The 23,886-nt window shown below is 36.0% G+C and overlaps 1 protein-coding gene across 1 annotated transcript in view; it reads right to left on the reverse strand.

The window, feature by feature from the left end:
* The window catches only part of TINAG (tubulointerstitial nephritis antigen), an 87,847-nt gene that overhangs the window by 35,467 nt on the left and 28,494 nt on the right, over window positions 1–23,886 (reverse strand). Inside the window, exons 7-9 of the mRNA XM_032410185.1 lie at window positions 22,256–22,436; window positions 20,716–20,761; window positions 17,409–17,532 (exon numbers count right to left, since the gene is read on the reverse strand). Of these exons, the coding sequence (XP_032266076.1) occupies window positions 17,409–17,532; window positions 20,716–20,761; window positions 22,256–22,436 (351 nt within the window). The remainder of the gene's footprint in view (window positions 1–17,408; window positions 17,533–20,715; window positions 20,762–22,255; window positions 22,437–23,886) is intronic.

Raw genomic sequence — 23,886 nt, forward strand, 5'->3', positions numbered from 1 at the left:
TTTAATTAAAACATCTGCTCAGAATTTATCAATTTGCCATGGGTTAAACATAATCTAGCATGAAAATTCAGGCTTAATATTTAGTTGTTATTCAGAAAGGAAGAAGAAAAAAAAAAGATGAATGGGGAAAAACAAGTGGTGGCCACACAAAGCTATGTCAAATAATTTGTAATGGCACTAAATAATAATAATGTTCCTGGAATCCTTGTTATTTATGATATGTATAGAAAATATGGAAAAAATATGTTAAAAACTTAACTCTGAGATATTTTTATACTTTCTTAGACAGCAAGTATCTTCGATTGGATGGATGGATCAGTGGATGGATAGATACATAGATAGATGGACAGATATCAGAGGTTTATGGCTACAAAGTAAACAATCAGTATTACAACATAATCAGGCACTAACAAAAAATGATGGCCTTTAGTCACCCTTTAACATTGCATTCATAATCTGTAAAGTATTACTTCCTTAATATTACATGATTACATTTTTTCTCATAATGATTAAAAAATCTAAAAGGTAAGAAATATAAATTAGAGAATCAGAAAATCACTGAAATTAAAATCATCATGACCTCTAATCTAATGATTTTTCTATTTTCTCCAAATCCATCAATTCTCTCTTTTCATTGGTGTTATTAAGCTTTCTGTCATTTTAGCAATACTTAGGTCAACACTCATAACCTAAACCCCTTGTTTTTCTGACTCTTCATTGTATTCATCTAGAAAATAGAAAACTGCCCATCTTGAATGAATTCAACTACCCATTTTTGCTGCAAACACCCAAGCAGCTGCAGAAAGCACACACAAGAGGGCTGAAGGGTACCATCAGCAATGTGTAGCAATCCCTTCAGGTTCCTCTGGGCAACTCCTTCTCCAAAACATCTAGATGATCATTGCAAACTATCACTGTTCTACACATCAAATTTCTGATAATGCATCTCTCTCACTACCTCTTTCCTTTATAGATAACCTTACCTTCTACATTCTGAAGATTTTTTTTTTAAAGGACAATTTGATGGGAATTTTCCTCAATTTATATCTACCTTAAATGCTAAAACATTTCATCTAACCTCATTCTCTTTGCCTTCTCTCTGATACAAGAAATTTGCCACTCCATCTCACTCTAAGACCAATCTCTTAACTTACTCTGGATTACCATTCTTATAGCTTTATAGCTTTCTCAGAAATCTTTAAAACAAACAAACAAAAAACTTGCTAGCCTCCTTTCTCTTTCTTTGTAGACTCGTCATTTTCTAGCCAGTCATTAAATATTGGATTTTCCCATGGTGTAGTCTCAATCAATCTTCCTTTTTTTCTTATTCTGTTTAGTCCCATCCATCTTCAAACCTTATCTCTCCTATGACCTTGAGATCAGTATATCGGTCTTCTCTGATGCTAGTCTGCATATTTATGTCTTAGAGACATCTCAAAATCATCACGCCCAATGGTGAACTCCTTCCCCATCTCACTGTCCATGCTCTATTCCAAAACCATTCCACATCTGCCAGCTTTTCTCCTTAAATATTTTTTGATCCATTCATATTTCTCCAACTCCTCCACCAACTTATCAAGTCCAGATTGTTATCTTTTACCTGGTTTACTACAATTTGTTTTTTTGTATCACATTCTTTATAGTCAAAGCAATCTTTAAAAGAAATATGAAGAAAGATCATGCCACCTTCCTCCTGAAAACACCAGTGACTTCCCATTGCTCAAGATCCTTAACCAAATACTTAACATACTTGACTACATGCTGTAAAATGGTCTACAAGTCCCTGCCTTCTGAGAGGCAGCAAACACAACCTTCTTTGTGTTTATGTAATGTTTTGTATCCTTCTGACTATATGGCCCTTTATACAAGTTGCCCCTTAGTCTGTGTCTACACAACCCAAAAATCTCAGCTTAGACATTTCTGCCTCAGGGACATTTCTCAGATCTTCAATTCTATTTCAAGCATTTTAAACTCTCTTACCACTTTCTACCATGTCTTTGTAAAATCTATCATAACTTTACATTTTTATGGATTTTGTTTAATATCTCGTTGTAGTGTGAAGGTAAGGAGTGTTTTTTATTTGTCTCATCATGCCTACTACTCAGCACAGTATCAGGAACAACATGAATTCTCTTTTAATATTTGTTGAATATATAGAAAAGAGAAATTTAAAAGCATTCTATTTGTACCCAATTTAAGTCCTATAATGGATTTGCATCAAAGTTTACAGAAATTTTGGACTTGACTTTTTTGGTGATTCACTCAAACCAGATTATCTTCACAGTTACGTATAGGAAAATGCCCAATTTCAATCACTTTGCAGCATTTTTAATATATTTTGGGGTGTTCAATTTAATTAAAAAAATTGAAATTATCATTGATAATCTACTTGCAAAACATCTTTGTTATTCTTCCATCTATTCTTCTTGAACTATTTTAATTTTTGCTTTTTTTCCAGCTTCCATTTCACAATAGTTTGTCTCTGGGTCACTATGCAATATTTATAAGTAAAAAAGTTGATAAGGCTTTTTTTAATCAAAGTATAATTAACAGTGTATATTGATTCAACAATTCTATAATTGATTCAACAATTCTATATATTACTCAGTGCTCATCACCATAAGTGTATTCTTAATCCTTTTATCTATTTCTCCCATCCCCCATGAACCTTTCCTCTGGTAATCACTAGTTTGCTCTCTGTATTTCAGAGTCTGGTTTTTGTTTGCTTGTCTCTTTTTCCTTTGTTTGTTTTGTTTCTTAAATTCCACATATAAATGAAATCATATGGTATTTCTCTTTCTCTGCCTGACTTATTGTATTTAGTGCTATACCCTCTAGATCCATCCAAGTTGTTGCAAATGAGAAGACCTCAAAAAAAAAAAAAAAAAAGTTGATACTGTTGACCCCAGACATGCACTGAAACACAATTTTATATGCTTAATAGCTATATGTCAATTAGTAAACAAAAATTTAATGAGGATCAGAATCTGTGTCTACTGATATATCCCTGGCATCTAAACCAATTTCTAGCACATTTAGGTACTCAATAAATATTTTTTGAAGAAATGAACTTTCACATAAAACATTATTGAACAATGGCAAAAATATGTCCTAAAATTATTATACCAATCTTTTTTGGTGATATTTAGACTATGTTCAATAAAACTCTGCCTCACAAGCAGAACAACAATACAAGGAAACATCAATGTTTATCTCAATTATTGCCCTTAATTTTCTAAAATTTATACCTGCTAGATTTTTTTAAAATTTGAGTGGTAGTGGTGATTCCTGAGATCATATATAAAAGTAAATGTATTAACTACATTACTTTATCAACTTCTGATTTAGGGATTAAAGAAAGCTCAGAACCTTTGATGGACAGAGACATGAAATACCATGATGGATATGTAGAGGTGGAATAGGACCATAATACAGAGAACATTACCCAGTATTAAAAAAATCTCAAATGACATATATATATATATATGTGTGTGTGTGTGAGTGTGTGTGTATTTTGCAAGACACACTTTCCCCCACATTTTAACATCTCTAAAATTGAAATATATCTAACAATCACTGGAGTTTCTTAAGTGGTAATATTTTCATCTTTTTATTGGTATATAAATAATGTCTTATCTCAAAATAAACAGCATTTTTTATTCAATTAAATCCTTTTACAACATAGTATCCATAATGGGGATAGACAAGGTTTTGGAAAGAGAAGAGAAAGGAGTAAAATAAGATTATTAGGAGCAAAGAAAGTCATTACAAGTGTTTCTCTACCTACTGCAATTCTGTGTGTATACCTATGGAAATATATAGCTTTTATTATCTTATGCTAGAGTCAATTGTGAATGTGTCAGCTTCATTCCCTAAACTCCTTGAGAGCAGGATTATGTGTTAATCTTCCTTGTATTCCCCACTCCTGGGCTCTTGCTAGAAGTTTAAATTCATTTGTTCAAGTAAGTTAAATCTAATAGCTTGGTCTTCTACAGAAAGGGCAGCAAATAGAATTTGTTGTGATAAATTTGTAAGGTACTTCATAGGAGAATATTAAGCTTTCTGATAAGGAACATTAACTTGCTCAGGCTATTTGATTACTCTCTAATTCACTGATGGATTAATTTTCTGAATGCAGTAATTACCATCAGGAATTACTTACTAATGGAGAAATGAATTAAAACCTACTGCTTCAGGACACCTAACAATGCCCAGATGACATAAAATATTTCTGAAAAATAAACATATTCTCCAAAAGTAATTTGCCTACTAGCAGAATGAACCATGCTAATTGCCACACATGAGGTAAATTTATAAAAATCTCAATTTCCTAGGATTTTATAAAAGTGAACACATTACTGCAACTGACATACTGAACATGAGAGATATACAAAGAGTGTCTGTGTAATTAAATATAAACACATATATATCTTGTTCAGCCCCAGCATGCACGAATTTAGGAGTAGAGTGAAGAAAACATGACCAGCATGGCTAAATACGTGGTAGCAATGATAAATGATCAGTTCTAATAAATCAAGAAAGACTCCACCTCAATGTTGGCATTTTCATAGTTCTCTAAATGAGAAGAAACATCATTTCAATCAACAGGTATGTGATAGGAAAATTTTTCTAAATCAAGAACATCATTAGATAAGACAAAAATTAATACTGAAACATATATAGGAAGGCGAGGTTTAGAAAGAATATGACTTACAAACTGAAGGAAAATGGAACTAAAGCAGAGCTGAATTTCTAGTTTTAGTGGAGGTACAAAGGTATTTGTATACCATTTGCCTTCCTGAAAAGTCACTCAACAATTAGGAATGAAAAAACAAAATAAACAAAACAGATTTTAAAATCTCAGTACTTCTTTCTATCTTTAGTGAACCAAGCAAACAGCTATAATGCCAAATAACAACTGTGAGTAATAATGAAAAAACACATTTTGTTCTGTACCAAAATAAGAGTGAAAGCTGAGCAACAACACAGACCACAACCCTCCTCCTTCATCTCCAGACCTTAACAGATACATTTTCCCCTTAAAAATATGCAAGACAGTCCAGAAATACCTCTCAAGATCTTTATAACAGGCATGAACAGGCCATGGCAGTCAGATTATGTCAATCCTTCCCACTACACCCAAGGGAGTTCAGCTGAAGAAGAAACTACACTGGAAGCCCACTGGGCTGCCAAAGTCCTGGCTAAACTGTCAGACACAATGGTTGAAAGATAGAGCAAGGGGAAGCAAAAATAAAGGCAAAGAGTAGCATACGACAGCAAAGATACTTGCAAGATATTCTGAGAACCACCAAATTCTCTGGGCTGTGAACTAAGGGGGCAGAGTTGATCTGATGAGCATGGGCCCAAGAATTACAAATTTCAGTTAAAGTTGAGTGCCTGAGCTCTCTCCTCCAACTGCCCCTCACTCTATTTCTCAACAAAGAGCTGCTCCATTTAAAGATGAGGATTACATAAGAACTAGCAATGAGCATAAGGTTAAAAAAAAATTCTTTTTTTGAATAGCGAAACCATTAAATGCCTTATGGGTCAGCACTATATTAGGTGGTTTGGCAATATTAATGAATAATATAGACACCTGTCCTCATGTAGCTTCATTCTACTAGGGACACAGAAATCACAATCAACATAAAAAGCTAATTAAATTAAATTGTATGTTAGAAAGTGATCATTATTATGAAAAAAAATTGAATAGATCAGGTAAGGGGGCACAGAAGTGCTGGGGCAGAGGGCAGGGAGCAGCATTAAATAGGACAGTCAGGAATTCACACTGAGAAGATGAGATCTAAGCAAGGAGTAGTTGGAGACACAGAAGCTAAGGAACTGGATGTCTGATAAAAAGCATTTTAGGCAGAGGGAGAGAATTGTTATGTGGGTTCCTGGAACATTAAAGGATACCAAAGCAGGAAGAACAAGGTACAGATTAACAGAAATTGAGATCAGAAGTTGAGGGGGTGTTGGCAGGCAGATGGGAGAGTCCTCAGATCATGTAGGCCTTTGTAAAGACCTTGGCTTTTACTCTGTGGGAAATGGAAAAATATTGTAGAGTTCTGAGCAAAGGAGTGACAAGATCTGTTCTAAAGGGAATATTTCTCTATTGAGACTAGACTGTTGAAGGCAAAGGTAAATGCAGGAAGACCCATGTACAAAATAATGGGTAATGTTGGTTCAAGCAAGGGTGGTAGTAGTTCAGACAATGAAAAGTGGTTGGATTCCAGATATAAGCTGAAAGAGCCAACAGAGTTTCTGACATTGGAAATGAGTTCAAAGGAAAGGAATAAAAGTTAATTCTAAGGACTCCAACATTTCCAGTTAGAGCATATGGAAAATGTCACTGTCATCAACTAATACAGAAAAGGTAGAAGCTGTTCAGCAAGTAGAAAGGGGAAGATCAGGAGGTCAGTTTTGGAATGTTGAATTTGAGTCATCTATTAGGTATCCAGGTGGGGATGTCAAATAGCCCATGGAATATAGGAGTCTGGAGTTCAGGAGAGAGATCTGGGCTATAGATACCAATTCAGTTGATGACCTACTTAGATGGTACTCAAAGCCAGGATGAGCTCAGAGACTGATAAGAGAATGATTGAGAATAGAAGGGAGAAAAGGACCAAGAATGGAATCTGGAACATTCCAACAGTAAGAAGTATAGAAATACAGAGGGAAAAAAACTAGCTGAAACTGAATGAAAAGTCACAGCCAGTAAAGAAAAATCAGAAGGAGGGGATGGGCAAGTCTGGATTCTGACTAATTGATATAGCAATGAGAAAGCCATTGATAAACTTAAAATGAGTATTTTTGTGAATATGAGAGAGGAAATGAAAAAAATGATGAAGAGGTTTAAGAAAACATGGGCAGAGAAGAATTGAAGAAAATGAGTCCAGACAATCTTGAAAGTAATTTTTTCATAATATCTGAGAAATAATGGCATGCTTGTATGGTGGCAGAAATAATATTTTTGATTACAGAGAGAAAAACAGAAAATTGCTTCTGCATATTCTTGAATAGTGGAGAGGGTTTGGGGTCTACACTATAGCAAGAGGGATTTAAATAGGAGCATAGATGTTTTATCTATGTAAGAAGTGGGAAGAAAGAGTATGAGGGAAGGCATGTGGGTAAGTGGTATCTGTGATACTGGGGGTTGTTCTCGGAGTGCTTTAATCTTTTTGGTGAAATAGAATTCAGGGTTATGAGCTAAGAACACAAGGATGTAGGGATTGGGAATTCAGGAAAAAGAAAAAGTTTTGAGATATTCAACTGAAGGGAGGAGCAGGAAGCAAAACAGGAATCCAGAATATGATTGCCTGGCAGTATTAAATAACTGCTTGAAATTTGTAGTTATAAATTAAAGTGAAACCATCTGAAAAAGACATACAGATGGCTAACAGACAGATGAAAAGATGCTCAACATCACACATCATCAGGGAAATACAAATCAAATCCACAAAGAGATATTCTTCACACCTGTCAGAATGGTTAAAACCAAAATCACAAGGAACAAAGAAGACACACACACATAAACATACACACACACACAATGGGATATTACTCAGCTATAAAAAAAGAATGAAATCTTGTCATTTGTAATGACATGGATGGAACTAGAGAGTATAATGCTAAATGAAATAAGTCAGAGAAAGACAAATACTGTATGATTTCATCCATATGTGTAATTTAAAAAACAAGACAAATAAATAAAGAGACGAACAAAATTCTTAAATATAGACCCAAATTCTTAAATATAGAGAATTGCTGGTTACCAGAGGGTAGGTGGGTGGGGGAATGGATGAAATAGGTCAAGGGGATTAAGAATACACTTATCTTCATGAGCACTAACTAATGTATAGAACTGGTGAATCAGGGGGGAGGAGCAAGATGGCAGAGGAGTAGGAGACCTAAATTTCATCTGGTCTCAGAAATTCAGCTGGATAGGGATCAAACCATTCTGAACACCTACAAACTCAACAGGAGTTGAAGAAAAGAATAGCAACAACTCTCTGAACAGAAAAGCGACCACTTTCTGGAAGGTAGGACATGCGGAGAAGTGAATCCAAGGCGATATTCAGGAGGATAGATGGCGGGGGAGGGAGCCTCCCTCGGGGGCTTCTGGCAAGTGATAGAGCCGCAGAGCACAAAATCGGAACTTTTAGAAGTCGGCTCCACTGAGGGACGTTGCTCCAGTGAATAAGCGGGGGGTGGAACCCTCGCAGGACAGTGTGGTCTCAGGACCCTCAGGGTCACAGAAAGACCGGGGGTGCCTGAGTGCGGCAGAGCTCCCAGGTATCAGAGCAGGGAAGCCGGCTGCAGAGACGGAGCCCAGGCGCGGGCTCTCAGCTCGGGGTTGCTATAAACCGTGATCCGCGGCACAGTCGGGCCACTGCTCCTCCAGCAGGGACCCAACAAGCGGCAGATCCGGGGAGACTCACCTTCTTCCCCGGGGAGGAGCGGCGCGGGAGCGCACCGCGGGGATCTGCTGGGTTTGGAGACTCCACCCGGGGTCGGGTGCCAGAGATAGAAACGCTCGGTCACAGGCCGGGTGAGCACGGAGTGAGGCCGGAGACCGGGGAGACGGGAGTGACTGACGGCTTTTCTCTGGGGGCGCCCTGAGGAGGGGGCCCCAAGTTCTCGGCTCCTCCAGGGTGGAGATTGGGAGGCCGCCATTTTCACTCTCGGCCTCCAAAGCTGTACGGAAAGCTTGCAGGGAACAAAAGCTCCGGAGAGCAAACCCGAGCAGATTACTTAGCCCGGACCAGGCAAGGGCGGGGCAATTCCGCCTCCGGTAAAGACATTTGGGAACCACGGCAACAGGCCCCTCCCCTAGATCAGCAAGAACAGCCAGCCAAGACCAAGTTTACCGATCAATGAGAACGGCAGAACTCCAGCGCTAGGGGAATACTGCACATAGAATCCATGGCTTTTTTCCCATGATTCTTTAGTCTTTCAAAGTTAATTTTTTTTTTACTTTCTTTTTTTTTTTTTGAATTTTTCTTTTTCCCTTTTTCAACCAACATCTTATAAATCCCTTTTTTAAAAAATCTTTTTTATTTTTCATTTTTAGAGTCATATTCTGTCCCTTCATAGTAGTTAACCTTATTTTTGGTAGTTACATATAAGTTGTTCTCTCTTTAAAATTTTGGGATACAGTTTCTTCTAACAGACCAAAATATACCCTAAATCTCTAGTGTATGGCTTTGTTCTAGTCTCCTGCCTGATCACATTCCCTTCCTTATTTTTTTTTTAAATCCTCTTTCTTTTTTCAACCAACTTCTTATCTTATAAATTCCTTTTATATTTATAATTTTCATCTTTACAGTCATATCCCATCCCTTCATCATACTAACCCTTATTTTTGTACATATATAAGTTTTCCTTTCTTTAAAATTTTGGGAGGCACTTTCTTCTAACAGACCAAAATACGCCCAAAATCTAGTATGTGGCACTGATCTATGCACCAGCCTGATCATATTTGATCATATTCTGTCTTTTTTGTTTGTTTGTTTTTATTTTTTTTTCTTTTTTCTTTCTTTCCCTTTCTTTTCCCCCATTTCAGGGCTCTTCTGATTTGTTTAGTGTATATTTTCCTGGGGACATTGTTACCCTGTTAGCATTTTGTTCTCTCATTCATCTATTCTCCTCTGGACAAAATGACAAGATGGACAAAATCACCTCAACAAAAAGAACAAGAGGCAGTACTGACTGCCAGGGACCTAATCAATATGGACATTAGTAAGATGTCGGAACTAGAGTTCAGAATGATGATTTTAAAGATACTAGCTGGGCTTGAAGAAAGCATGGAAGATATTAGAGAAACCCTTTCTGGAGAAGTAAAAGAACTAAAATCTAACCAAGTCAAAATCAAAAAGGCTATTAAGGAGGTGCAATCAAAAATGGAGGCTCTACCTGCTAGGATAAATGAGGCAGAAGAGAGAATCAGTGATATAGAACACCAAATGATGGAAAATAAAGAAGCTGCGAAAAAGAGAGATAAACAACTACTGAATCACAGGGCAGAATTCGAGAGATAAGTGATACCACAAGATGAAACAATATTAGAATAATTGAGATCCCAGAAGAAGAAGAAAGAGAGAGAGGGGCAGAAGGTATATTGGAGCAAATTATAGCAGAGAACTTCCCCAGTTTGGGGAAGGAAACAGGCAGCAAAATCCAGGAGGCACAGAGAACCCCCCTCAAAATCAATAAAACTAGGTCAACACCCCAACATCTAATAGTAAAACTTACGAGTCTCACAGACAGAGAAAATCCTGAAAGCAGCTCAGGAGAAGAGATCTGTAACCTACAATGGTAGAAACATTAGATTGGCAACAGACCTATCCACAGAGACCTGGCAGGCCAGAAAGGACTGGCAGGATATATTCAGAGCACTAAACGAGAAAAATATGTAGCCAAGAATACTATATCCAGCTAGGATGTCACTGAAAATAGAAGGAGAGATAAAAAGCTTCCAGGACAAACAAAAACCAAAGGAATTGGCAAACATGAAACCAGCCCTACAAGAAATCTTGAAAGGGGTCATCTAAGCAAAGAGAGAGCCTAAAAGTAACAAAGACCAGAAAGGAACACAAACAATATACAGTAACAGTCACATTACAGGCAATACAATGGCACTAAATTCATATCTTTCAATAGTTACCCTGAATGTAAATGGGCTAAATGCCCCAATTACAAGACACAGGCTATCAGATTGGATAAAAAAACAAGACCCATCGATATGCTATCTGCAAGAGACTTATTTTAGACCCAAAGACACCCCCAGATTGAAAGTGAGGGGGTGGAAAACCATTTACCATGCTAATGGACACCAAAAGAAAGCTGGGGTGGCAATCCTTATATCAGACAAATTAGATTTTAAACCAAAGACTATAATAAGAGACAAGGAAGGACACTATATCCTACTTAAAGGGTCTATCCAACAAGAAGATCTAACAATTATAAATATCTATGCCCCTAACATGGGAGCAGCCAATTATATAAGCCAATTAATAACAAAAGCAAAGAAACACATCGACAACAATACAATAATAGTAGGGAACTTTAACATCCCCCTCACTGAAATGGACAGATCATCTAAGCAAAAGATCAACAAGAAAATAAAGGCTTTAAATGACACATTGGACCAAATGGACTTCACAAATATATTCAGAACATTCCATCCCAAAGCAACAGAATACATATTCTTCTCTAGTGCCCATGGAACATTCTCCAGAATAGATCACATCCTGGGTCACCAATCAGGTCTCAACCAGTAACAAAAGATTGGGACCATTCCCTGCATATTTTCAGACCACAATGCTTTGAAACTAGAACTCAATCACAAGAGGAAAGTCGGGAAGGACTCAAATACATGGAGGCTAAACAGCATCCTACTAAAGAATGAATGGGTCGCCCAGGAAATTAAAGAAGAATTAAAAAAATTCATGGAAACAAATGAAAATGACAACACAACTGTTCAAAATCTTTGGGATGCAGCAAAGGCAGTCCTAAGAGGAAAGTTTGTAACAATACAAGCCTTTCTCAAGAAACAAGAAAGATCTCAAATATACAACCTAACCCTACACCTAAAGGAGCTAGAGAAAAAACAGCAAATAAAGCCTAAACCCAGCAGGAGAAGAGAAATAATAAAGATTAGAGCAGAAATCAATGAAATAGAAACCAAAAGAACAGTAGAACAGATCAATGAAACTAGGAGCTGGTTCTTTGAAAGAATTAACAAGATTGATAAACCCCTGGCCAGACTTATCAAAAAGAAGAGAGAAAGGACCCAATAAATAAAATCATGAATGAAAGAGGAGAGATCACAACCAACACCAAAGAAATACAAACAATTATAAGAACATATTATGAGCAACTCTATGCCAGCAAATTAGATAATCTGGAAGAAATGGATGCATTCCTAGAGATGTATCAACTACCAAAACTCAACCAGGAAGAAATAGAAAACCTGAACAGACCCATAACCACTAAGGAAATTGAAGCAGTCATCAAAAATCTCCCAACAAACAAAAGCCCAGGGCCAGATGGCTTCCCAGGGGAATTCTACCAAACATTTCAAGAAGAATTAATACCTATTCTTCTGAAACTGTTCCAAAAAATAGAAATGGAAGGAAAACTTCCAAACTCATTTTATGAGGCCAGCATTACCTTGATCCCAAAACCAGACAAAGACCCCATCAAAAAGGAGAATTACAGACCAATATCCCTGATGAACATGGATGCAAAAATTCTCACCAAAATACTAGCCAATAGGATCCAACAGTACATTAAAAGGATTATTCACCACGACCAAGTCGGATTTATCCCTGGGCTGCAAGGTTGGTTCAACATCTGCAAATCAATCAACGTGATACAATACATTAACAAAAGAAAGAACAAGAACCATATGATCCTCTCAATAGATGCAGAAAAAGCATTTGACAAAGTACAGCATCCTTTCTTGATCAAAACTCTTCAGAGTATAGGGATAGAGGGTACATACCTCAATATCATAAAAGCCATCTATGAAAAACCTACAGCGAATATCATTCTCAATGGGGAAAAACTGAGAGCTTTCCCCCTAAGGTCAGGAATGCAGCAGGGATGTCCACTATCACCACTGCTATTCAACATAGTATTAGAAGTCCTAGCCACAGCAATCAGACAACAAAAAGAAATAAAAGGCATCCAAATTGGCAAAGAAATCAAACTCTCACTCTTTGTAGATGATATGATACTTTATGTGGAAAACCCAAAAGACTCCACCCCAAACCTACTAGAACTCATACAGGAATTCGGTGAAGTGGCAGGATATAAAATCAATGCACAGAAATCAGTGGCATTCCTATACACCAACAACAAGACAGAAGAAAGAGAAATTAAGGAGTCGATCCCATTTACAATTGCACCCAAAACCATAAGATACCTAGGAATAAATCTAACCAAAGAGGCTAAGGATCTATACTCAGAGAACTATAAAATACTCATGAAAGAAATTGAGGAAGACACAAAGAAATGGAAAAACGTTCCATGCTCATGGACTGGAAGAACAAATATTGTGAAGATGTCAATGCTACCTAGAGCAATCTACACATTCAGTGCAATCCCTATCAAAATACCATCCACTTTTTTCAAAGAAATGGAACAAATAATCCTAAAATTTGTATGGAACCAGAAAGACCCCGAATAGCCAGAGGAATGTTGAAAAAGAAAAGCAAAGCTGGTGGCATCACAATTCCGGACTTCCAGCTCTATTACAAAGCTGTCATCATCAAGACAGTCTGGTACTGGCACAAAAACAGACACATAGATCAATGGAACAGAATAGAGAGCCCAGAAATGGACCCTCAACTGTATGGTCAACTAATCTTTGACAAAGCAGGAAAGAATGTCCAATGGAAAAAAGACAGTCTCTTCAACAAATGGTGTTGGGAAAATTGGACAGCCACATGCAGAAGAATGAAACTGGGCCATTTCCTTACACCACATACAAAAATAGACTCCAAATGGTTGAAAGACCTCAATGTGAGACAGGAGTCCATCAAAATCCTAAAGGAGAACACAGGCAGCAACCTCTTCGACCTCAGCTGCAGTAACTTCTTCCTTGAAACATCATCAAAGGCAAGGGAAGCAAGGGCAAAAATGAACTATTGGGACTTCATCAAGGTAAAAAGCTTTTGCACAGCAAAAGAAACAGTCAACAAAACCAAAAGACAACCGACAGAATGGGAGAAGATATTTGCAAATGACATATCAGATAAAGGGCTAGTATCCAAAATCTATAAAGAACTTCTTAAACTCAACACCCAAAGAACAAATAATCCAATCAAGAAATGGGCCGAAGACATGAACAGACATTTTTCCAAAGAAGACATCCACATGGCCAACAGACACATGAAAAGTGCTCAACATCGCTTGGCATCAGGGAAATCCAAATCAAAACCTCAATGAGATACCACCTCACACCAGTCAGAATGGCTAAAATTAACGAGTCAGGAAACGACAGATGTTGGCGGGGATGCAGAGAAAGGGGATCCCTCCTACACTGTTGGTAGGAATGCAAGCTGGTGCAGCCACTCTGGAAAACAGTATGGAGGTTCCTCAGAAAGTTGAAAATAGAGCTACCATATGATCCAGCAATTGCACTACTGGGTATTTACCCCAAAGATACAAATGTAGTGATCTGAAGAGGTACATGCACCCAGATGTTTATAGCAGCAATGTCCACAATAGCCAAACTATGGAAAGAGCCAAGATATCCATCAACAAATGAATGGATAAAGAAGATGTGGTATATATATACAACGGAATATTATGCAGCCATCAAAAGGAATGAGATCTTGCCATTTGCAACAACGTGGATGGAACTGGAGGGTATTATGCTGAGCGAAATAAATAAATCAGAGAAAGACAAGTATCATATGACCTCACTGATATGAGGAATTCTTTATCTCAGGAAACAAACTGAGGGTTGCTGGAGCGGTGGGGGGTGGGAGGGATGGGGTAGCTGGGTGATAGACACTGGGGAGGGTATGTGCTATGGTGAGCGCTGTGAATTGCATAAGACTGTTGAATCACAGACCTGTACCTCTGAAACAAATAATACATAATATGTTAAAAAAAAATAGAAGAAGAAGATAGCAGGAAGGGAAGAATGAAGGGGGTAAAATTGGAGGGGGAGAAAAACCATGAGAGACTACGGACTCTGAGAAATAAACTGAGGGTTCTAGAGGGGAGGGGTTTGGGGGGATCGGTTAGCCTGGTGATGGGTATTAAAGAGGGCACATACTGCATGGAGCACTGGGTGTTATACGCAAACAATGAATCATGGAACACTACATAAAAAACTAATGATGTAATATATGGTGATTAACATAACATAAAAAAAAGAACTGGTGAATCACTATATTGTACACCTGAAACTAATATAACACTGTATGCTAAGAATACTGGAATTTAAAAATAAATAAATAAACACAATACTTTAAAAAAAAAAATAGGCCAATTAGAATTTAACCAAAGTTGAGATTTTGCTAAGCAAGTATATTGAATGAAGCAGGGGCAGAGTCCAGGGTGTGTGATTGAGTATAATGATTCGTCATGGCATTTTAATTAAATAAGGAAGGAAGTGTAGCATCAAGAAGAAGGATGGTTAAATAGTGACCAGACTGATTGCCATAATTCACTGATAGCATGTACGGGGCTGAGGAATTTTTGAGGTCAGAGTAGAGAAAGTGGACTAGAGAGGGAGGACATGATAGAGAGTAAAATGTGTAAATTTAAGATCAAATTTTGAAACAGAAGGCAGGGAAAGACCATGAAGAATGTATAGCTCAAAAAGAATTATTCAAAAAAAACTAGAGAAGTCAGACATACACTCAAAGAAATTACAGACATGAACTCTCTAACCCATAGCTAAAATAGCTTGAAGGACAGTCAAAAGAAAAAAAAAAAATTAAAAAAACATTTCAGAGGCAAGAGCCATTTGGAGAATGAACACCAAATATAATAAATGTTCAAGGATAGATGGGAAAATGTAGAAAGAAATCATACACAACAAAACACAAAGAAATTTACAAAATAAATGTTATTAAAAAGATAATAGGAGATATAGAATATCCAACATATGTATAATATGTACTTTAATAAGTGAATATATTTAATTCAAGGATGAAAGAAACAAGGTTAGTATGAGTGTTCTAACAGAAAAAGTCATGTCACTTCTAAGGAGACAAAAACACCTGGTTAGTCAGAGATTTTTCTGTGGAAAAACTCAATGCCAGAAACCCTGGAACAACATCTGCAAAGTTCTGAAGTTACTGTAGTCCCAGAATTTTATACCGAATATTATTCTTAAATCAAAGGAAAACAAACACTTTCTCAAACATGTAAGAAATTAGGGACCACAGCATTAAGAGTCCCTCTTGATAAAAAATAAATTTTAAAAAATCATAAATTAAAAAAAAGAATTGCTGGAAAATAATTCAAAATTATTCAACAAAATAACTGATAAAAATTAAACTCAAGGACAGAAAAGCCATCATAAAAAATATTTGCTTATCATTGACTCTATTAATACACAATAAAGTTTAAACAACTTAGTATTATAGTTTCAGAGCAGAATGTAAATTCAATAATTGTGTAATATATTAAAATCATAATATTACTAATAAATATAAGATGTATGAGAGGAGGAGAGGTGGGGAGAAGTATAAGAATGATAAATTTCTTCATTTTTTTAAGAAATCAATAGATATAGGGGCACCTGGGTGGCTCAGTCAATTGGGTGTCTGCCTTCAGCTCAGGTCATGATCTCAGGTCCTGGGTTGAGGCCCCATGTTGGACTCCCTGCTCAGTGGGGAGTCTGCTTCTCCCTTTCCCTCTTTCCCTTAGCCCTTCCCCCACTTGTGCTCTCTCTCTCTCTGTCAAATAAATAAAATCTTTAAAAAAATTAAAATAAAAAAATAAAATAAAGATGGGATGATGATTAAAGAGACATCACAGAAGATAACTTGTCTACATACCTTAGAACTGACTCAGAACGTTTCAAAGATCAGTGAAAAGAAGGCAGCAATTTGGTTGGAGTTGAGGTTGCTTTTGTGCAGGCTCAATCAAATTTAGACAGGAAGGATATTTTCAATAGGAACAAAGTCATTTACCAAGATGGCAAAGTAAGAAAAGTGAGGGTTTGGATGGAAATGAAAGAAAAAGACCCAGAAACCTTTCCTGTAGCATTTAGTTTGAGTTGGACTGAGATATTAAGAGAAAGAGCTTAAAGACAGGGCAAAGTCAAAATGAGCTGGAGAAGGCACTGGGGAAAGTGGTCTAGTTGACCACAGTCTCTTCTTGAGTACAGTCTGTGAAACTACTTACTCTTGAAATGCAATCCAATTTTGAAGCTATTTCTTGCCCTGGTAGAGATGAATGTATTTTACTCACAATTTGATAAGTGTAATTTCTAAAATGCTTACAGAAATACAAAAAATAATCTTGTACTGAAATAAAAGTGACCCTATTCTTTCTTCCTGCTAATCGCTACCATTCGTAATTCCATCTAAAACCTTCTCGCCAAATCCTAATATACTTTGGATTTGTACCCTTCCCCTGCTTATGCCATATGTAGAATTTATTCCAATAATATATTTCCCTGTCCTTAAAACAGATTTTTAGAACACACTCACAACTGAGAGATAGGAAATGATCATCTTTTCCAGAATATTGAGTTACCCTTTAACCAGACTTTAAAATAATGACTAAATAGTGCCAAGGTTTGGATACTTTTTAATTTGTATGGAACTCTCTCATACCAAGGAAAATTCTGGTACCTGTATGCACTTTATACACGTATGTTTTGTTTCATTTTCCAAAAGCATTAAATGAAGATTTTTAAGAAATTGCCTTACCCAGTGAGTTTGACAGCGTGTGTCTGGAGCTTTTGATATTTGCTTGACTCTTCATTTGTTCTGGTAACATGTCTATATATCCCTGTCTTATAATGGAAGAAATCCTCATGGACTTGCATTATGGCTAAAATAAAACCCAACAGAATGAAACAGTTTGAAACAAATCTCTTTAAAAATCTCTAGAAATTCTCACAGAACAATCAATGGTTAAATTGCCAGGAGGAGAATCTAAGAAGGGACTTTGCAATTCAGCCTAATTCTCTTTCCTACTTGATTTAATTGCTGCAATTTTTGTTGTTGTTGTTCTCTTATAAAAACAGCTTTTAGCTATTTAGAATATTACTTAAGTACACATTATATCTTTAAAACACCATCTATTCTTAATTGACAGAGACACTATTACCAGGAATTGAAACCCTTGCAGAGAAGCCCCACTGCACTTGGCTAGTGATTGCTGTTTCTCCATTAACCTTGAACTTCACCATGAGCCTCTTAAAACTCCAATTAAGCTAGCAGTGAAGGGTGAACCTAGCAAACAGGGCTTAAAGTAATTGTCCTTAATCCTTGGAAGTAAATACAAACCTTTCCTTGGCGAGTTTGAATAAAAAGTAAACCTTTGGCAAAAGAATACTCTGACAAGATTTCAACCTCCCAGCTCCGCAGAGCTAAGCCACTGCTGTATTCTTTAGAAAGTAAGAGCTTATATTTGATAAAGCTCTCCTTCATTCCCTCACCTAGATTACTTTTCTGTATCGTGTGCTGCTTTGTTGAAGGGCTTGGACAATTCAGGGTGAAGACTTTAAACTTCTAGAAGACATGAATTAAAAATATTTTTAGTTGGGACTAGATAAGTATACCTTGGTAAGTGCACAATGCTTGTCTATAATTAGTTTGACATGTTTTTTAAATAAAATAAAAACTAAGGTCACAAGCATTTGATAGATCCTAAAATGAAGCTTCTATTCCGAAGTCATATATAACTTTTTAATGTTCCACCTTTTATTTCCTTTTTTAATGTTTCATGCCTTTTCTGATGCTCTTTAAATATTCTCAAAAGAGGTTAAGTCTTCTTTATCTACTTTAAAATACATGTCCTCAAAAATAAATAAATAAAATACATTCCCATAGGATTTTAAGAATTTATATAACTGTACTTTACACAGACCTTGTTTTGTTCTCTTTTCAGCACCTAAACTTATTTCTAATTCTACAGATTTTAGAAGAATGCACACCATGTTATTTATCCAGCATCCCATTGCCTTTTACATTCTTTTGTACTGAGAGAGGAGAAAATGCCGTATGTTAGCCCAGGCAACGCTGTGCAGACAAACAAGTTGCATCTACAGCAAGACGAGTCAACCAGCACTTGTATAAATGTGAAGATACTGCTAGGGGTTTTTCTCCTCTATAGAACCATTGACCCCTTAAGCTCTTCTCAACTCTCCCTAAGCATCAGGAATAAAATATACACTTCATTGCTGAGAAACAGTACCAACTGAAGAACTGTGGGAGAGAGACCATCACAATTAACTTGAAGGTGGCTCCTTGCTTCAGTTTCTGACACCAAAACAGACTTGATGAACCCATAAAGATTAACTACATAAGTTACTGTAGTGCCATTTTACTTTTGGAAAGCTTCAGCAAACATATTACACAGCATTATAACAAGGCTACGGGCAAGATGGAGCCCACCTTGATTGCAGTTCTGTCTCCCGCTCCTGGCTCAGGCTGGCAGGAGGTACGTTCTTGACAGATGTGTTGAATAATTTGGATTTCAACTTTACTATTTTAAAATGTTTATCTTTGATTCTTACGGTGATTCTTACTTTTTATTATTTTTTATTTATTATGTGAAATTCATGAATATTTAAGTACTTGACCATAAAATAAACCTCCCGCGCTCTCAATTTTAAAGAATTATGATCCAAATTTCTTCTGACTGATTAAAAGACAGAGAGAAACTTGAAACAGTACTACAATGACTTGAAGATTCAGAGAGCTTAAATAACTTGCCCAAAGTCATTTAAGTAGCAAATGCCAAAGGTGGAATTTTGAATTCAGCCTTGACTTACAACACTTTTGCTCCTTTAAAATCGTCACACGAACTTAACTTATTGAAGCATGCATGTAAATTACATGATTCCCCCAGTCTTATAACAGCCAGTAAAAATTACATAATTACAAGGAAAAAATTCTCTTCATTTGTTTGTGTTTTGTTTAAGGTCCCAGGATTTTTAGAATTCAATTCAGGACATGTTTAGTGTAAGCTCTAGTTTCTCAATAAATGTTAAGTGGCAATAATGATCAATAAAAATATTCCAACACAACTTGAAAATCCATGGTTTCTGCTAGAGGTTGAACCAGAACTAATTAGGTCAGTGTTCAGAAAAGCAAAAGTAGATGCTGGCCAATAATTCCTTAGGTATATATCAAATGTTTTACATTTAATTTTGGTTAATTTAAGTTGATTTGGTTCATTCCACTGCACTGATAATACATTTTGGGCCTTCACATGTTCACAACCTGAATTTCCATTTTAGGCCTCGCTGGGTCTGTTCTTCCATGCTCTTCAAGGCAATGTTTAGTATAGGAAATATACTCTATGAACTTATCTTCTTCATCCATTGCAGTGGTGCAAAATAAAATTCAATAGGGAAGCAGAGGAACTACATATCGGAGATGATATCTTAAAAATGAAAGTCAATGTAAACTCGGTCTATTATTTTCTTATTTACTGCTAATTTACTATCCATAACACATCTACAAAATTGATCAAAATAAAAGGCATTTTATAAAACACAAAAATCACACTGACTTATTTAATTTATTTTGAGTTTATGGAAAAAAGAAAATATTTAGATTTTTTCCACTGCTAAAGCTTGATTTGTTTTCAATCCATTACCTAATCCCTTTAAAATGAAGGTGAGGAAATTTCTAATACTATGTGTGGCCCTTAAGTATAGACTGGATAATTAAATGAGCTCCACTACTTAGCATTCCATGTTTGACTGTCGGCTTGGCCCATGATCACTTTTGGAAAAACTTAGCAGACTTTCATCAAATGTGTTATTAATATTTAGGAATTCGATTTATGAATGTGTCTATCTTCTTAAAATAAAATGGCAGATAATGAAGGTATTAGGTAAACATATATCCTATAATTGTACTGATCTTAGAACTGTTGAACCTTTATGAACACTCTAAAAGTAAAAATTTTCTTTCATTCAGCTCCTTTTGCATGAATTAAAAGATAATATTGTTTATTAAAGAAATAAATAAGACACAACCATATTTCACTCAAGCTTACCTTGTACTGGTCCATTTTGCATGATTTCTTTCATGATCTCAGTTTCCTAGAAGGAAAAGTATCAATGAACATTGTTATCAGACCTATTTTCTATTGGTATCTATATCAGATCTGTTATCTACCTATACTTATTATCAGGCCAAACCTATTGTTTGGTGTATAATGTTAGGTGCCGTATCATCAATTTAAGAATTATACAATCCAATGTGCCTTGACCACTTATAATTTACTTTTAATCATGCCTTGAAATACTCACATGAAACACCACATTGATCAAGTTGCTAAAAACAAGATGCTCCCATTTGTTTCACTGACTTTTACCACTGGTAATAATTTTGGAATGAAGAGGAAATAAAATAATAGCTTTTTCTAGTCACAAAAAAAAATAATTAACTATGTTTTATCAATGGAGACTTTGTCATCTCCATTCTTTTGACTATGAGAACCCCAGATGATTGTTTAGTGAGGTTCCTCAGTGTGGCTATAGTATATAAATATCTCTATGTTGTCACCCACTGTGTGATCAGCCCTTATTTAAAAGGCAGGTCATTCGTTTTTTCATTTGTTCATATATGTGCATTGATCATAGAGTATATACCAAAAACTAGAACAGAAACAAATATTGACCCTGTACCTATCCTCAAGGAATTTACATTTTGGTAGAGTAGAAAGACAGTAGCACAACTAATTGCATTATGATGTAATAAGTTCTATTACAGAGGTAAGCACAAAGTTCCCAGGGATGCAAATGAAAAAGGAAAGTAATCCCATGTAGGAGTCAAGAAAAGGTCACAGAGAAGATGAGGTTTTGACCTGGGCCTTCACCCATGTGTTGGATTCTACCAGATGGAAATAGGTGGGATAACCACATGGGTCAGAGGAATCATCACCTGGCTAAGTAGAGAAGCATGAGAGAGAATGATGTATCTAGGGAGCAGACAGTAGTCCTGTTTATCAGGAGCATTTGGAGCAGGTGGAGGGGCATATGCCGGCAGGACAAAAGTCTGTAAAGGCAGTAGATCAGAGCCAAATCACAGAAGACCTATATGCCATGGTAAGAATACTAAACCGTATTCTGTAGGTAATTGAAAGCCACTCAAGGTTCAGATATTCACTGAAAGTGAGGTCTGGGTAACACTGATATGATGGAGTAAAATTTGTCCAGGCTTTCAACATGAAAAACTAGACTCTAAGGGAGTCATTTTCCTTTTATGGCTATGTCTACTTCAATTATTTTGTGGACTAAGGCAAAGGATTGACACAATGAGCTACTACCACCAAAAAGTCAGTGAAAAAACGTCTGATTTAGCTTTTATTTGTCAAGTATGTAAATATATATCATATAATCATTCATGCTGCTAATATTACAAAGCTCAGAAATCTTTAATGGACACTTTAAGAATATAAACAATTATATCTGAAAACTAGCATTATTTTAGAATATAATAGCTTTTAAATAGTTTTAAATAGTTTAAATAATAGTAGAGCTCTATCTTTCTGAGAAAGTTAACCATTGTTAATTCTTTCCATTTAGACTTACGTTGGAGGAGACTCTGTATGGAGGAGAACATTGGTAGATCCTGTTCGATTTCTCGATGTTGTTGGGACATGGCTTTGTGGCATGCCGTTTTCCCCGCCCATCAGACCTACTTGCCATGGCGCAGCCATAATTGGTAGCATTTTGGTCCTTGAAAAGTGGATAGCATGCATGGGATACCAGTCTATGAGGAATAAGTAAAGAAGTAATATTTAGGAAAATGCCATAATATCCTATCTATGTGCAATTTTACTGAAAATTTATAAATTTTCCTGACTGCTTACATGTGTAACTTTCAAAATGTGAATTAATTCCAACATACCAGTTCAATATATTATACTCTTCCCTGCCCCTTCATTTTTATTATAATTTTAAAAGTCTCATTTCAATTCATTTTAATAAATAATTTATCTACAGTACAGAATTTCCTAAAGATGAAAAGTGACTGTCAATAAAATCTGTGGTAATATTAATAGGGGAAGTACTTCATCCTGCATCTATAATTATAATGTAGAAAAGCCAAGCTTAATGTGAAAAAGACAACAATTTTATTATGTTGAGATGGGGTATTTGATCAATGAAGTAAGTTTTGTAATTAAGGCTGTTTTGTTCTGGTTTTACTTTTACATTTTTATTGAGTTAATAAATATCTCCTCATAAGATTTCAATTATTATGTTTCTATGGTTCATGATATTTTGGGAGAAATACTATACAATAAGATAGTGTTAAAAGTTAATAGAGTAGAAAGTTATCAGACACATACAATGTACAAAAGATAAACAAAATAATTTTGATTTCTGATTTTGAAACTGAACATAGAAAAGTACAAATTATTTGGTACCAAAACTAATGTAATTTATTGAACATAGAAGAAGATCATAAGGAAAATAAACCATAAAATTGACTTTATATATATTCAATTTGAACTGGCCATGGAAGTACCCAATAAGATTGCTTCAGAAAAATTCAATAGTGTTCAACAGAGTAAGAGAATCTGAGCAAGGAGTGTGATGGAAGAAAAGCCATTAAAGACTATAAACACTTCAAAAAATTCTTGCATTAAACATACTGCTTTGGGGTAATGAGTGCCATTGATTGAATTGTGTCACCCAAAATTCATGTGTTGAACCCCCCAACGCCAAATGTGATGGTGTTTGGAGGGGCGTTTGAGAGATAATTCACTTTAAATGAGGTGATGAAGGTGCGGTCCTCGCACTGGCACTAGTGTTCTTATAAGAAGGGGAAGAGATACAAGTACTCTCTTTCCGCCACGTGAGGACACAACAAGAAGGCAAATGAGAAGAGGGCTCTCACAAGGACTAAATCAGCTAATATCTTGATCTTGGACTTCTCAGCCTTCAGACCTGTGGGATATAAAGTCCTATTGTTTAAGCTCCCCAGTCTATGGTATTTTGTTACAGTAACCTAAGCAGACCAACACAGTAAGATTTAGTTGGGTCTCAATGTTAATTTATATTTCTAAGCTTCTAAAGGGTATTAATTTTTGTCATAGTACAAAACAGAAGCCAACCAAGCACTACTATATCAGGAAGGTATCAGCCCAAGTTGTTCATTTTAAGCACTACATTATTAAGCAAAATGTATGACATTTTTTTAAAGAAATTTGTTGCCA

The sequence above is a fragment of the Phoca vitulina genome, unplaced genomic scaffold (genome assembly GCF_004348235.1).
Source record: "Phoca vitulina isolate PV1807 unplaced genomic scaffold, GSC_HSeal_1.0 scaffold11, whole genome shotgun sequence".
NCBI lineage: Eukaryota > Metazoa > Chordata > Mammalia > Carnivora > Phocidae > Phoca > Phoca vitulina.